The sequence below is a fragment of the Lagopus muta genome, chromosome 1, assembly GCF_023343835.1.
Source record: "Lagopus muta isolate bLagMut1 chromosome 1, bLagMut1 primary, whole genome shotgun sequence".
Classification (NCBI taxonomy): domain Eukaryota; kingdom Metazoa; phylum Chordata; class Aves; order Galliformes; family Phasianidae; genus Lagopus; species Lagopus muta.
In genome coordinates this window covers 72,009,522-72,026,451 of record NC_064433.1, presented here as the reverse complement: position 1 = coordinate 72,026,451, position 16,930 = coordinate 72,009,522, and the positions used below count along the sequence as shown (strand labels likewise).

Sequence of the window (16,930 nt, the reverse complement as noted above, 5' to 3'; positions counted from 1 at the left end):
AAAACCAAAAGAAAGAAGAAAAATGTTCCTAAAAGGCAAGTTGGAGACGAGCAAAAATAATTAAATTAACGTTAAAAGAAACAAACAAACAAAAAATGCATTATGCAAAGATACACATTTAAGAAATCATAATCAACAGTGGTAGTGTATTATGGTGTCTTGCTGTTCAGATCCATAAATGACACCTAGAGCTTCAAACAAGCAAGTTATTTTCATTAGCCCAGAATAGAAAGGCAGCTTGATTTTCTGAGTTGCAAAGTCAAACAAGTCTAGATATGATCCTAGGTGCAACTTTATCTTATATTCCATTTGCTAATGAAATAACAAACCAACAAACAAAATGACAAACTAAGCAAACAACCCTGTATCTAAGGAAAGCCCCATTTACCACACTAGCCCCATGTATCTACAGAGAAGTAATTTATCCGAATAAACTACAAACTTAAAGTCAAAGAAAGTGTGCTCAAACCACACTACCACGTGTTATCAGGGAAGACAGTCCTTCCTTTTCCCTAACATACCACTTCTTTTCACAGCCTGCAATTCTGTTTCATTGTTGTACAATTGTAGCCATGAGTTCTTCTTGTTTAACCAAAAATCTGAGGCTGCTCAGCATAACTGTTAGATTAGAAACAGTTAACTAAACATTCATTTTCACCCACTGGAAAATACCAATTCATACAAATATAATTGGAAAGGTTTTTAGAACTGGGATGGAACTAAGAGAAGCCAAGAGTCCAGAGGTTAGGGCTCTGAATCAGAGAAGGGAAGGACTTGAACTCTGGTGTCCCACATCCCAGATGAGTACACTCACCACTAAGCTATTCCAAGGCAGGAGGTGAGTCTGTCTTCTCTCAGAAAGAAAAAATATCAAAAGGGCTGGATTTCTTCCAACACTGAGCAAAAATGCTTGCAAGAGAGCTTGCAAAACTTCTCTCTTCTCTCTCCCACAGTCCTTCAAATTATATTCTTGTTCTCTAGCCAGTCCAACTTGGTAATATCTTTGTGTAAGTTGGGTAGGCTAGACACATTTGTTTCTGCTGGTATTTAATAGATACTAGGTGAGAAAATGGAACAAATGAAGCATCCCGATCTATGTTAAGATATATTTAAAACTGGAGACCAGAAGAAGTGAGTTGAACAGCTTAAGGTTTCAGAGCACTAAATTAAAATACATGAATTACTGAAAGAAGGGTTGCTGTTAGCATTTAAAGCACATGGTGTGGGCATATTTGTGAGCCTCCTTGGAAGGAAAGTTGAAAATAAATCCCTACAGTTTCCAGTTTAAGTGAAGACACCCTAGGTGGAGATGGAGAAGGCAAGCACAGCCAATTCCTCTTCCGGGTAGGGAGCCCCTAGCCCTACGGAGGCGGCACCTCAGCGGGGCCCCGAATCCAGGATCTTCCACCCAACGCCACAGCCTTTCGTGCGCCGCGCCCCATGGGCAGAACCCGCGGAGCAGCTCTGTGCCGACGGCCGGCGGCGGGTGGTGATCTCAGGCGGCTCCCGGCACCACCATGGACAGCTCACTTGGGCCGGCCCGGCTGCGGTCTCCCTCGCTGCCTGCCTGCTCGCCTGCCTCCGCCCGACCCGCGATCGCACTTCACCGCCCCGGGCCCTGGAGCCCGTCCAGGCTCCGCCGCCTGCGCCGCCGCGGGATGCCAGCCGCGAGCACCGCGGGGCTATATATAGTAGGACAGACTTTATGAATTAATAGCTGACTCTTTGCCCTCAAATTTGAAAATTATTCCTTTCGGTGTCTACTGGATTCTAGGAACCAGACAGAAGATTTGGCAAAACTCTGTTCAGTTCCACGCAGCCTTTTTTTTTTTTTTTTTTTTTTTTTTTTTTTTTTTTTTTTTTGAATGCGTTAAATTAAATGCATATTGTCTAAATAAACGGCTCGTTGTGTCAATATCTGAGCTGTGGACCTCCGGTTGCCTCTGGGGTGGGAGAGGCAGTACTGCTCAGATACTCTATCCTTGTTTAATAAAGAGGATTACTGTGCACGAATGGGTTGCCACGACACGCCTGGGACTTGTTGATGGGGAGAAAACGGTTTTCTCTTTCTCGAAGCAATGTCCTCACCCAGACAGTTGCAGTGCCCCAGCCACCAGCTAAGGCGTTAGTCACACCTGACAGCCCAGCAGAGTTCGTGGGAGCTGCAGATAGCAGGGCGGTACGATAACAGGTTGAGAGAGAGAATGAGTGTGTGCTAGACAGACCACCTAAATCTGCAATCTGAGCTGTGTAGCAGGCTCACCCTCGAGACCACCCTGTGAGCTTTGAAAAAAATGCCGTGACTTTGCACTATGCTCTTCGATAGTTACTTTCACTGGCTTTGAACCTTGCTAGATTGGGGCTGCGTAAATCACAGGGAATTTCTGGTCCTCGCAGGACGAGGCCAGTAGTCACTGCTCTGACTCTCCCTTCCCTTCCCCTCCAGACTCTCAGGCAGTCAGTAAGGCTGTGTTTTGCTGAACACCATTTTTTCCACCCCGGGAAGACTAGGGAGGTTAAATTCCCTGTCTGAACTGAAGCCCTGGACGAGTGCAACTGAGGTTAAAGAAATCCGGGAGGGGAAATGATGAAAATGCTTTATTGCGAGTAAAACAAGAGAAGGAGGAGAGGCAGAACTCCACAAAGGTGAGGGATGGGGAGTTTGCAGAGTTGACAACTCAGCCTGCCTCTGAGCACCGGACGGGGGGGGGGAGGGAGGGGGGGGTCATTTACTTCCTTTTGTCTCTCTCGGGCTGTAATTGCGACTCCTCCCCAGTTACCTGAACCTGTCCCACTTGTCTGCTTTGGTTTCAGGGGAAGTTTCGATCCTGAGTGGCGTTTGGGGAGCCCGCCCACCCACAGCCCCTGGCCCTAATCTCCCCTCAGGAACTACGTATCAAACCTGAAGCAGAGACTTACCGTCCGAGCCAACCTAGCAGGTCAACTTCATCATAGGCAAGCTGATTTATGCCTGTTTATACGTATGGAAAAAGGAGACAGAAGCCAAGCACGGCATCCCTCCAAAATCTCATTGTCTCATAGGGGTGCTGGATGCGCGGATTGACGCTTCGGCACAGATGTGGGGATGGAAATAGCTCCGCCTAGCACCATTCCCGACCCCACACCTGTGACAAAGGATCTTTCCGCTGGCCCTTCCTCTTCTCCGGCCTCATCCTCTCTTCCCCGGCACATCCATATGGGGGTGAAGGGAACAGCACCGGGGCACAGTTCGGCAAGTACCTGAGCCCCATTTCTTCTCGGCGCCCAGACACAGAATCAGGCCTTTTTGGAGCGGAGAAAATGGTGTTAGACAAGAGAAGAGGGGGAGTTCTGTCAAGTCCTGCACCAGAGGAGGTTCAGGCTTGTGGTGAGGCTAGGTACTGGGAGGAGTGTGCTCACGGGTTAGGCATTTGTGTAGGTGGCAGGAGGAAAGTGCAGAGCAAATTTTGTGGATGACAAACGAGGTTCGGCGGGGGGGGGGGAGGGGGGGAGGACATGGGATCATGATGTGATAGTAAGCCGTCTAAAAAGGTTTGGCACTGTTTAGTTCCTGACATATTAGCAAAACCATAGATTATTCTTTTTTTTTTTTTTTTCCAAGCCCACTGAGGCAAGATGAGGCAAACTCAGCCATAGGAAGGTGGTTAGTGATGTCACAAGTTCAGTCTTTTCAATAAAAGCAATAGAGAAGGGTCTCCCTTGCTATATATATTAGGAGAAGCTTCTGTTCTTCATAATAAAAAGAGCAGCAAGGGAGTAAGGCACCTGCATCTGCTTTTAAAACTCTTTATTAAGCTCTAATCTGTTGCAGGCAGATTAAAAAGTCTGCAGATCTGCATATATTTTCAAAGGTATTTTTTTCTTTTTCTTTTTTTTCTTTCTTTTTTTTTTTTTTTTTTCTTTTTTTCCTTAGGATAGAACATAACTTTGGAAGCAGTTGCTGAGAAGATTAACCACTGTTGGCCAAGGTGATCTCTGAGAGGCACAGAGGGCTATAACTCAAGGAAAAGGTGAAGTAGTAAATTTTGAAGAAACTTTAGTGTTCCAGTTTTATAAAGACTATTTGTTTTTCCTGAATCTGTAAGGGTAGCTGTTTTTGTTTTTCCTTTTTAATTTCTGGGGGAAAGGGAATTCTAAAAATATCAGATGGACATTTTACTATTAATGCAATAGACCTATGAGAACGTGGGGGGGGGGGGGGGGGGGAGAGGGGGGAGAGGTTGTTCTCAAGGAATTTCACAATTATTTTTAATTAGTCAAAATGACAGTATAATTCAAAGAAGCTTATTACCCATACTTTTATAGCCTCCCAGGTGTTCATGGAATTTATCTACAGCAGAAACGATTTAATGTTTTCAACATGATTTCTGTTACAGCGCTTATGTTTTTGGTTTTATTTGCTGACATGCTATGAAATTTGGTGAAGGAGGTGGGGGTTTATTGTGGCAGCAAGCACCATTTAATGTAAAATAACTTGCAGGTATAAAAATGTTCTGCTTGTACACAAAATTTCCCAGAAAGCATCCTTGACAGTGGGCAGAGGATGAGCAGAAACTACCACCCGGCACACCTCAGCGTTTTGTTGCGGCTTGTGAGGGCTCAGGAGAAGCTTTTGCTGTAAATCGAGCTCTCAGGGGAAAAGAGGAATGGGACACGCCGCGGTTCCTTGGCTTTCTCATTGCTTCAGCAGGGCCAGGGGCAGTTTCTTTGCTCATGTAGGCTGGAGAAAAGGGAGGACTGTGGTAACTTTGGCTTTACGTAAATGTTTTCCAGAGATGGAAAACTGGGTGTCGAGACGCGGGGTTGTCCCGAGGGATACGGGATAGACCGGGTCTCGAGGGGGCTCCGGGCTGGCCCCGCTCCCACTGACCCTTCCGCCCTGCAGAGCGACTTGACCCAGGGGATGAATCTCCCTGGCGGGAGCCACTTCCACACGGGAAGAAAGTGAAGGCGAAAGGGAGAGGAGGAGAAAACTTTCCACTAACTTACTTTTTTGGCCAAGAGCGCTTGTGTTCGTAGACACCGAGTCCTTCCCCCAGCCCTCCCCCCCAGCCCTCCCCCTCCCCGCCTTTACTAGCGTACAATTAACATCATTAGGAATCAGCCCTCCAGCTAATAGAGGAACTGCGACGAACAACGGTAGGTGTGAGAAAGGAAAGGTGGAAAGAATCCTAGATTGGGTTTTGGGGCTTGAGCTGGAAGTTGCCCCTCGGATGGAGGATTCGTGTTGTGGCAGGGGAGGTGCTGACCTGAGGGTAAACACCAAGTGGGGAAGGGAAAGGGAGAGAGGAAAAAGTTCGGCTGCAGAAGATGCGGATTGCTTGGCCGGAGCGCTCAGGGTCTGTTGCGTGCCTGTGTTGTCGGGTGTTTCCCTTTCTCCGCTCCCTTTTGATCCCGGTCCCGGGAAGTGCTGCTTTCCAGCCTCCCTTTTGGCTGCGAATACGTACAGGGCTCCGCACATGTTCCTCGGGCGCCATCTCTTTGCAAAGTCCGCCGTGCTCCCGCAGCTCTCCCGCGGGCTGCCCCGGGCCGCCTGAGCATCGCGGCCTCCAACCTGCGAGGCTTGGCGTGCCTACCAACCCCCGGGCGGCACCGCGCTGCCCCGCTTAGACATGGAACTGCTGGGCAGAGCTCTTTACTTTCTTCGGGGCGTTCGTCACAGTGAGAACGCAACTTCTCAGGAACAGAGGGTGTGAATCTGACTTTTGCAGAGGTATACTTAGAGAAGTGACTTTCTGCCCGCCTGGACCTGTGTGAGTGTATGTTTACAATAGGAGCTGAGATGACTTTTGGAAATCTTTCCTTATTGGAAAAGAGGGCTTCTCTTGTAACATAAAACCTTGGGACAGCCGCTTTCCAGCTTAGAATTGAACACTGCTCGGGGGGACGCTCTCTTTAACACGATTCAAATACGAGCTAGACTTTTTTTAAACTAGTGTTAAGGGAGATCTTGCGTCCGGGAGGCCGAAGACAGAGAGAGGGCGGAGAGACGGACGGAGGGAGGGAGGAAGCGAGCGAGCGGCAGACAGCAAGGAAAGGCGAGAGACGGAGCAAAGTTTGGAAGAAGTGAGCTGTTGCGAAGAGTTCCAAAAGTTGTTTATCCTTCCCAGCTTGCGAGCTGGCAGAACTGACAGCAAGGGACTGCCTGGGGACGGAGCCCGCGCATGTGTCGCTCAGGACTGACCCCTCCTTTCCTTGCAGGTTTAAGCCCCGGAGGATATGATGTTCACGAAACTCTTTCAGCAGTGGAGTTTCGCGGTGTTTCTGCTGAGTTATTCTGTGCCCTCCTACGGAAGATCGGTAGAGGGGATCAGCCGCAGACTGTGAGTTACCTAAATTTCTTTCGGTCAGGGTGTGGGTGAGGAGGGCCCGGGACCCCGGGGGTGCTGAGGGGAGTCCTGGTAAGCATGGCTGTGGACTGGGCTGCCTGCCTCAGTTTGCTCTGGGCTCGGTTTGGGCTGAGACAATGGCAAGGGACGTTCGGGGAAGTTTCTGTGCTGACAGAGTACTGGGATGGCAATACCGGCACAGAGGGACTCCGACCTGCGGGGAGCAGCGTGCAGCTGCACGCTTGTCGGAGGTGAGCTATTGCTGGTGCACCTCTTTGCACTTCTGAGGGGAGTTGTACGTTTCATCGGGTTGTTGCCGGTTCTGCAGGTAGTACGAAATGCCATGTACTTCAGTGCTGGCACAGAGCCAGTATCGATAAGGGTAGTGAAAATGCACATCAGTTACAGCCATCGTGAAACTGGGGAACTGAACGCTGTTTGGACTGGCACTTCAGCTACTTATTTATTTATTTTTCAAAGAGAGTCCAACATATGACTTAAAAGCAAAAGCATATTTCTGACAAATTATAATGTAACTTAAGAGATTCTCTTCAGGAAACGATCCTTTTGCTCCTTCCAAAATAATCATCATGGCTCATACTAATATATCCTAAGCAAAATACAGAAGAGAAACCACTGAGCTGATGCAGGAGCAGTTGCCTTACATGTGTATTTCACTGGCTCTTATTGGGCTTGCATCAGATTTTTTAAAGTAGAAACACTTTAGACAGACTGTGGAGGGCTATATTCTTATGGAATTCAGAAGGAAGTTGGGCTACAGAAAGAGTGTTAGAAAATCCAGTTACAACATGTGGGGAAACATAACACAGCAAGCAATTTCACATGGGCTTCCTTGTAACTGTTTTGTTACGTCCATAAGGACAAAATTTTCAAATATCACTTCTTCTCTTGTTTAAGTAAAAAGAGAATATCCACCAGGTGAAGCGACTTCAAACACACCTGAACTTTGGCACCAAGCAGACAGCAAATACGATGCCGTACAAGAAAATTTCTACAGCAAATTGTGTAGAACATCATGTTGCTGCTAGTGCTACAATGTGTTCTACCAAATCTGTTAGTGTTTAGCTGTTTTCTATTCCTGAAAGCCACCATTGAGCTATTTCTTCTCATTTAAGAGCATAATCTTTGTCTACCCAGAGGATCAAATCTTCAGTTTCATATATAAAATCCTAAAATAATTGAAGTGCATTAAAATGCTGTATTTCCTATGCTGAGAAACTCTGAACTGGATATAAGCCAAATTTGTAAAAAATAAAAATTGCTGAGAAATAATCTTTCTCTTCTTGAGAGAGGTTAGCATTGTTCTAACATTTGTTTATAGAAGTCAGGATTAGAGGTCTTCCCAACAACCCGATTTCATCCTGGCTGTGGGAGAAAAAAAGTGGAAGTTAAACACTTGAAACATATTACTCAGCCACCTCTTTGCCATGGCATGTAAAACATGCACAAGAAACCAGTTAGCTGTTAGTTAGTGGCATTCACATTGTTTTGTTTGTGGGTACAGCACAAACACAGACACCACACTCAAACATGTGTCCTGTTTTAATATCACCACAAACCATTCCTAGAGTTAATGGTTAATAACTCACTTAAGTCTATATATATATGTGTGTGTATGTGTGCATACAGACAGATATAATATATAGGTTTGTTTTCATTAAAATGCTTAACCCAGTAGCGAATGAGAATACCAGAGCATGTTCTTATAGCCATGCAAAAATAGTCAAAATGAAACAGGTTTGGTTCTCCAGGCCTTGCTAAGAAAAATCTCTCAAGGAAAGCCATATCAAATTGTTCCAAGAGAAGATTGCCAGGCTTATTTGTTATGAAAATATTTTAGTTACTACAGAACTTCTGAGAAACCCAATAATGTCTCAAAGTGAAATTCTATATTTTTATCAGCATGCCCAAATGCTGCTGCACCATGTCCCCAAACCTGTTGAAAATATTTTTCATAACTCCGAGATAGGGAATGAAAGCTGCTGAACCATTGGAGCCAGTGGCAAGGGCGCTCTGTCTTGCAAAACCCAGATAGTGAGTTGACTGAATCCTTTCCAGTTATTTTGCTGATCAGATTCAATGTGAACAGTCAAGGATAATAACAGTTAAAGAAGAGGAATTCTGAAATAGCAAGTTGTTGCTTGAAAAGCGTTTCTTCTTGGTGACTCTAGTTACTGAGAAAACAAAAAATAAGAAAAATGTGCCTGAACAGAACAGCTTATCTGAAAGCACGTGCTTAAAGTCAGAATGACTTTCTAATGTTTCTCCCACAAGACATTAGGTCTCATATGCACACAGTGTACTCGGGTACAGTGGTTAATCTGGGCACTCTGCTCAAATACAAACCATCACCATCCTCTCAAAAGCACCTCTCATGAGTTTGTTTAGTATTTACTGTACTTGGTTTGGTGTCAGAATCTTTTTCCTTGAATGATAGATGCTCTTATAGAAGGATGGAAGGAACCTCCAGTGGGTCATCTTAACCCTAACAGTCTAATATTTTTACATATTGTCCCTGACATGTGAACGCAATCATTTCAGTTTCCATTACGTTCCTGCTTGGTGTGTGGGGGTGAGATATTGTTGATATCTGCAATATGAAGTACTTCTTACATCAGTCTTGGGCAAGTATTTTTCCCTGATTTATAAACAAAAGAGTTGTTCAAGTAATTGAGTAGAAGGAGGTAGAAGGTCAATGAGATATATATCTGCCATGTCATCTTTGTTTAGGGATATTTCGATCTAGAGCATAAAAAGAAAATTTGTAGGCAAAATGTAATCCTTTAGCCTGACTCTGAGTAATAAAAGTCATATGAAATGTAACACTGTGTAATGTTTTGCAATTATCTGGAATAGCAGATCATTATTTGGGGACAGACTTGATGCTAAATATCATACAGACATTTAAACAGAAACCCACCCTGTTTGGCACACTAACCCTTCACATGTCAGTCTTTGAATTATTTTGGAAATGCCTACTTGCACAATATGTAGATTGTATAATGCTCTTTGACTGTCTTTTGTGATCCGGAACTAAATACTTAGGCTTCAGCTCTGTAAAATGGAAAAGCTTTTCAATTGAGAGTACTTTCATAACAGGCTTTAGAGATTCAGAATTTTGTCACAGAGGGTAAATTGACCAAATAACCTTTAAAGGGTCAGGGTGGCTTTAGGCTGTCTGTGATAAATAGCGCTATTTTAGTCTCAGTAAATCACAAAGGTTTTGCATGTTTTTACAGACTCAAAGAGGAGAAGGAGAGCATTTTCCATGCAAAAATTCTGGGAAAATAGATTACTGAAGCTGGGACAGTAATGTGCACCACCATGGACAGCCTGATAAAGAACAGAGAAGTAGTATTCAGAGGAGACTAAGGTGCTAGTTTTATTGGTGCACTTGCAGATCAGATTGACCTTAATGAGAAGATTGTTAGAGATGGCTATTGGAGAGTTGAACTGGTCAGAAAAAACTATCCTGGGAGAGATCTTGAACTTACATTAATGGTCACAGCTGTACTGAAGAGAATAAAACAATATGGGTTCAGCTTAGTATTACTGTATTGCATTTTTGCTTGGAAACATTGAGTTGGAGGACATAAAGCACTTGCCCTAAGGCCTGAAGTCATCTGATGTTCATCTGATTTGGGGACACTTAAAGCATCACAGACAATTTTTGGCTAAATGTGTGCTCACAAACTTGAATACATAAGCCTGATTTTGAGCAAGTATCCTGGTTGCATCATTTCCTGCAAAAACAGCCATCTGTCAGTAGAATGGGAGAAGTGTTTGAATTTTATGTGGAGTAATGGAGATGCAGTATCACTTGAACTAAACAGTTGAACCTGATACTAACAAAATTGCAAATTTACAAAGATAAATAGTGAAAGGGATGCTCTTAAACCCATGCTACATGAAGTTACCAAATTCAAATAGCTCTAGTGTTGGTCAAATCACAAATCTAAAGGGACTCTGCAAGATAAATTAGAGAACACTTCCAACCATTTAGCACACCATCATTGTCCACTACGTTTTGAAATCTTGCAGGATGATTAGAGATGGGAAGGAAGGAAGGAATGCTCACTGACATTTGTGTGTTTCTCCCATTTTACCAGTGCTCAGAAACAGCTATGTATTCAGCTAGCTGACCAAATAATTACACGACGGGCAAGGCAATGAATACATTTTCTTTGGCCAGTAAGAATCCAGACACATACAGTACCCTGATACAAGATGAGAGGATACGTAGCCAATTTCAGTACATTGAAGTAGGACAATTGGAAGGATAAACTTATTAAAGTGTTCATGAGAACATGACTAAAATCCCAGCCTGCAGTCTTTCTGTGGTTCACAGTGCAGCTGTGCATCTATCCCACACCAAGAAAAAAAGACTATTTTTCACAGATATTTATTATCCAGGTGCCACTTATATCTTCTTTCCTCAGACACTTCATGCCTTATCTGCCAATATGAAATCTCTGAAAGACAGATTTATAACCATCTCCTAATTCCTCTAGAATCTAGAAAGAGATCAGTGAACTAAAATATCATGAACTTTGAAAGAATACCAGAGACCTATTGAAACCAAAATGCTCTGCAGGGCTAACGTAAAACTTCGCAAAGACAAGGAGTCTGTCCCATAAAGTTCACATTTTAATGGAATGCCATGAAGACATCTAAAAATGTAATTAGACATAAGTGACCAAGTAGCAAAATCAACATGAGCGGCTGATATTCATCACTGCTGTTGAGCAAGCTGCCTCTCTGGATAGCTCATTATGGACAGAAGAGCTTATGTTTCAGGCACCCAAATCTGAACATTTTTCCATTACACTCCTACAATTGTACTTATTTAAATTTAGAACTGAAATACGCTTTCATGCATTTATTTATATTTACTAAGTATGTGACTGTGCAGAAGAAAATTATTAGAATGATGCTGTATAAATACAGCTTCTGGCTTCAGAACTTGTTATTCCGTCTTATTTGGCTGCTGTATTCCATTACCTGATGCTGTAGTTTTCCTATCTCTGGAAACTACCTTCCTGGTTTTACTGCCTGAAGTGTGATATATTAAGAATTTAGAAGCTTTCCTAGAACTGAGTAGTGAGTAATCCAACCCCACATCCAGTGATGTGTGGTCAGTCAGCTGAGAATTATTACTAGTTTAGGCCTTTCCTTTCTCTGTAGGGAGCAGCTACTTTGAGAATCAGGATTTGCTCCAGCAGTGTGATTTCACTGGATGTCTCCAGCTCTGAGATCTGGTGCATGGTCTCTACTAGAGGAGCGAGGATCGCTGCCAAGCATTTGGCAGTCACCAAATCATAAATGTCTCTTTCTGTTCCTTTCTTTCTTCAGCAAACGGGCTGTATCAGAACACCAGCTACTGCATGACAAGGGCAAATCAATCCAAGACTTACGAAGAAGGATATTCCTTCAAAATTTAATTGAAGGTGTCAACACTGCAGAAATCCGTGCAACTTCAGAGGTCTCACCTAATCCTAAGCCTGCTACCAACACAAAGAACTACCCTGTCCGATTTGGCAGTGAAGATGAGGGCAGATACCTAACTCAGGAGACAAACAAATCACAGACCTATAAGGAGCAGCCCCTGAAGGTATCAGGGAAGAAAAAGAAAGCGAAGCCTGGAAAACGTAAGGAACAAGAGAAGAAAAAGAGGCGAGCTCGCTCAGCTTGGCTAAATTCTGGCATGTATGGAAGCAATGTAACTGAGAGCCCAGTCTTGGACAACTCCATTACTACACATAATCATATTTTAAGGTAATTCCACTATATCTTTTCCACATGCATATCATACATTTACTGAAATTCTTACCCTTCTGTGTGTGAGGTCAAGGCATTATTTGAATTTGGAGTGGTAGCACATCTTTATGGCCATAGGTACGCAGTGGGTTTTTCAGCTGTGCACTGTGTCAAGGTAAGTAACCCTTTCCACTTCCCACTGTCAAATCTGCACCAGAAAGTAAGTATTTTACCTCTGGTGACAGAGTCATTATCATATAGTATACACTCCGTGAAGGCTTCTTTTCTGATTGCAAAAAATTCTAGTATACTGCTTATTCTCAAAATGAGCTTTTAGAAACTGTATAGCAATAAGAGTTATTTCTGCTGAAAGAAAGCACATCAAATTCATTAAAACTTCCTAATGTCTCTCACTTCATATCTCAGGCCACCACAGACTGAAAACTTTGAGTTTTAATTAAGGCTCTGCGTTTATAAAACAACAAAATTTCCTTTCTTTTCTCTCAACATTTTCCCTTTCTGGTAAGTTTCATGTCCCTACCTTATATTTTTCATTTTACTATTTAATCTTAGAAGAGAAAATGGAAAAATCCTCATGCTAATGTCTGCAAACGGTGCAGACCAGTCTTTTGCCACAAGATTTTCCATGCAATTAGAATTTTTTAATTCAGCTTCATACTTCAACTAGCTTGTGAAACAATTATACGGCTGCTGAAAAATGTTGAGCCTTACTTTTGGAAGTAGATGTGCTTTCCTCATGTATGACAATGAAAGGTTTTTAGGGCAGAGGTGTACTGAAGTTTCAAGCAGAGGTGTGCCAAGTGACTCATCCTCTTGCAGTTATCTCAGTTTAATTGAAGTCTGTACACTTGTGGACAAGGCCAAGTAATCACCTCCTCAGTTATCCTCAAGTGTTTTCATTCTCAACAACAAAGAAAACCCACCCTTCTGTCTCCTTTCCTTCTGCTTTGGCACAATGAGACACAACAGAAATACCACTTGATCACAGGATGTCCCTTAGAAAGAGACGCCAGCTGTGAGACTTATAAAATTCAGACTTTTGTTAGAATTCAGAGGGTGTTGTTTGCAGCATACTCTATTGTCTCAACTTCTGTTGGCATCTACACAAGTTACTGGTATCCAAGGCCAGTCATTCAGCATCCCTGGCCACAAACCTGTTAGTGTGGCTATAGTAGTCATTAGTGATGTAAGAGAGGATGGATTTGTCACAGTCGCCTAAGGAAGGCACATTCTGGTACTCCTGTCAGGAGATATCTGAACTTTCAGTAGGTCTTAAGGAACTGCGGTGGCAGAAGAGTTTGCAACACATAGAGATCATGATAGTAGGGAAAAAAAATCCATTGGCAATTTGACTATTTCTTTGTGTACACAACCACAAGGAGCTGTAAGAGAATGGCAGATATAAGCCTAAATTTAGACAGTAGTCTGAATTTAGTCTTCCTGTTTCAGTCATGATTGAATAACTGAAGGTAGTAAGCTTTACGCTGGAATCCTGACTTTACCTTTTTGATACTGTTGCCCAACATGCCCAAGATTATGACATTACAGAAGCAAATTCCTTTAGGAATTTAGAGGCCTCTTTAGAGGCCCTGTACTGTAGATATTTAATTGAAAAGAATTAAAGAACAACCCTGAAACAGGAAAACACTTTTCCTCCTTCACAAGGACAGAGTATACTATGTTGGTTCTGCCCAGCTCAAGTATGAATCTACAATTATCCCTGAAGGTTGACAAAAGATATAAGACCTAAATGAATGCAAGACCTAACTTCCTGTCTTTGCTTTAGATAGAGGGAGACAGGTTTGGTGCAGTTTTCTGTGCTGTTACTGGCACATAGGGGGCAATTTAGATGGAGGGATGACTGAGTTTTGGTGAAGTTGATTCCTCAGCAATGCTGAACTAAATCAGGATCTTCTCCTCTATTTGCTGGTGCTGTACAAGGAAGGATCATGTGAACATGATATCCAAATACTACATTGGTAAAAACTGTTTTTGTAGCATGCTACTAGTTTCAGCTCAGCAGAGCAGGAGTATAACTTCCTTACAATGAAGAAATGCATATGCATAGTGCAGTAGCCTGTTTTTCCCCCGTACATCTTATTCCTTCCTGCTATTATACGATAGGCTGAATTAAAATCCTCATGCCAACTCTCTGCCCAATCTCCATTCCAAAATTTTGAGTTTAGATCAGAAAAAAAAAACAAAACTTTTAATTACTATGAAAAGTATCTCATAAATGTAGACAATCAGAGGCAAAATCACAGAAAATATCTTGTAAGTAGTCATTAGTACAAAGTTCACTGTTGAGCTGTGGTTTAGCTTAAACTCTACAATAAAGGCCAGAATTCAAGCCAGAGTGAAAATGTCACCCTCTTAAAAACAGCCCTGTGCAGTGCAGATACACATACACAGTCATGCTGTATGAACTGTGCCATTGTTATGCTACAGCCTGAACACATCCTAATATTACCCTAGTTAATCACTGAGGAGCTTCATGCTAGTAGTTCCATTCCAGACACTTAAAAATTCTTTCTCATGAACATTCTAGCTCTATTCCCATTCCAATTCAATTAAACTGTTATTACCTAATTTCCTAAGAAACTTTTCAAACGAGCAGACTCCCTTGTGTTAAATGTAGTTTCCCTTGCAATGTGAACATAAAAATATCCCCTTAAACTCTCAAGGATTTGCTGTTTTGTGTGTGTCTCACGCCCACACACGTCTGCCATGTGGAACGCTACCCACAGCTTCAGTGATCCATCCAGAAGCAGAGCGAATCACACTCTGTCCTATAGCTCTGCATTCCACTCTATAGCTGTTTCCCAGGGAACCAAGGTGCATTACAGAAATGTGCTGTTCACAGCAGCAGAAGGGAAAAAAGCCCAACCCTTCAGCGTTTCCTGCAGCGCTGAAATAATGTAGAGCAAGTACTACGTGCGCCAGATAGAAGCAGGCTCTGCTTTTGTTCTCCCATGCTCACAAGAAAAGGAGTATTACAGAACTCACACCAGCCCACTAGCATCCCTTAGAAAGCTCCCAAATCTTAGGGCTGTATACAGCTGACACTGAATTTTTCATCTTTGTCTGAGTGCAACAGGAGTCATGGCCTAACATGGGATACTCATTTTCTTTCCAGTCCTAGATGTTTGGCTCAGAAAGGGAGAGTTTCAGGAATAAAGTCTCTTATTAAACTCCTTAAAGAGACATGCTGTAAAGGATCTCTTCGCTTTAAGACCTAAACTGACTTCAACAGTGTTGAACTCATGGTCATGACAGTTCAGAAATACACAGATCCACGATGAACAGACCCCTGTCTGTCTGGTGGTCTCACCGTGAGAGACTGAATAATCCTGTGGGACAATTCTAATCATAAACCAGCCAATGCCCAAGCTGCTTATGCAAGAGGGATGTGATTGCCAGAATGTTCAAAAGGAAATTTATTTTTCTTATCCTCAAATGAAATTTCTCAATTCTTCAGCTATACGCCCTTGATATATTTATTATAGACTGATACATTTTTTCTACCTGTTGCATTCAGGAATGTTATTTTGTAAGGCCCTACAGAAAACCAAAGTGCTTTCCTATTTGTCTGAGATTACAGCATAGCAGAATAGATGGTGTAAGTCAATAAACTACGGGTCTTCATGCTGTCAGCTGAGATACACTGAAAGAAATAGATTTTGAAAATATATCTAATACTGTAGTGCACATTTAACCAGCTCTTATTTGTGCAAATGCTTATTACCAAGGTGCACTCACTATAGTCTAAGTAATTCTTGTTATTAATATTGGATCTATATATTTAAAGTGAAAAATTAATGTTTGTTTGGTTTTGTTTTTTTCCATTTTTTTTTCTCTGCAGGAGGCGCTGATATTTTCAGCAAGACAACTTTGGAAGACATATTGCAGTATTCTGTAATAGTGAACATAGAACATATGGGAAGTATTAAAATATTTATTACCTGTAAATATTGTAAATGCTCAGAATAAAACCTTTTTGTCCCATTGCTCTCCGAAACTGCACATTTGGTTATTGTGAATTTTCCTTTTTTTTTTTTTTATTATTTTTTTTTTTTTAATTTTTATTGGCTAAGGCTAAGACAGTTATTATTGTCACATTTACCCTAATTTATTTTGTTGATTGGTGTATTTATTTTGTGAACGTATCTTGGTGCTGCTGACTTTCTCTATTTTTTGTAACATAATGCACTTTAGATATATATTGAGAACTGGTATTAAATGTTCCTGTTTTGTGGTTGACTTCAATGAATGCCTACACAAAATTTTTCAAACTGATTTTCCTTTGTGCATGTATAATAGCAGTATTTTAAAATTTGTAAAGAATGTTTAATAAAATATAATCTAATTAAATCATGATTCAGAAAGAAAATGTGTCCTTGAGGAATTTCAAGACCAGAAACACCATTTTTTTCTTTACTACATCTGAAAATTGTTTTAAATTTAATGTGTTTCCATTGGTTCAAGCTCCCACATTTTCACATTAGCTTTCACTTAAAAATCACACTGAACTTATTTTGTTCCAGTGCTCTGTTTCAAGTCAGTTCAATAGTTGAATAACTTGGGAGTACATGATTCCTAGTATTTCTAGCTCCCAGTATTGTAAATGCTAAGACATGCTGCTATACACGTAAGAGGACATAAAAAACAGCTCAATAGGATGAACCAATTATTGCACACATGGAGGATGCTTGCACATCATACCCCCCTGTCTTGTCTGAATGAGACAGATGGCACCCTCAGCTCTGGCCAACTTTACCCAAAAGTGAAACTGTCTACCACAG

At 42.2% G+C, this 16,930-nt stretch overlaps 1 protein-coding gene across 1 annotated transcript; it reads left to right on the top strand.

The window, feature by feature from the left end:
* The first annotated feature begins 3,303 nt into the window (after positions 1 to 3,303).
* PTHLH (parathyroid hormone like hormone) lies at positions 3,304 to 16,098 on the top strand. Its single transcript, XM_048934418.1, has 5 exons — positions 3,304 to 3,367; positions 3,914 to 4,010; positions 6,202 to 6,323; positions 11,703 to 12,125; positions 15,991 to 16,098. Exons 3-5 carry the CDS (start codon positions 6,220 to 6,222, stop codon positions 15,998 to 16,000), a joined length of 537 nt encoding a protein of 178 aa, XP_048790375.1. The 5' UTR covers positions 3,304 to 3,367; positions 3,914 to 4,010; positions 6,202 to 6,219; the 3' UTR covers positions 16,001 to 16,098.
* The last annotated feature ends 832 nt before the right edge of the window (positions 16,099 to 16,930 follow it).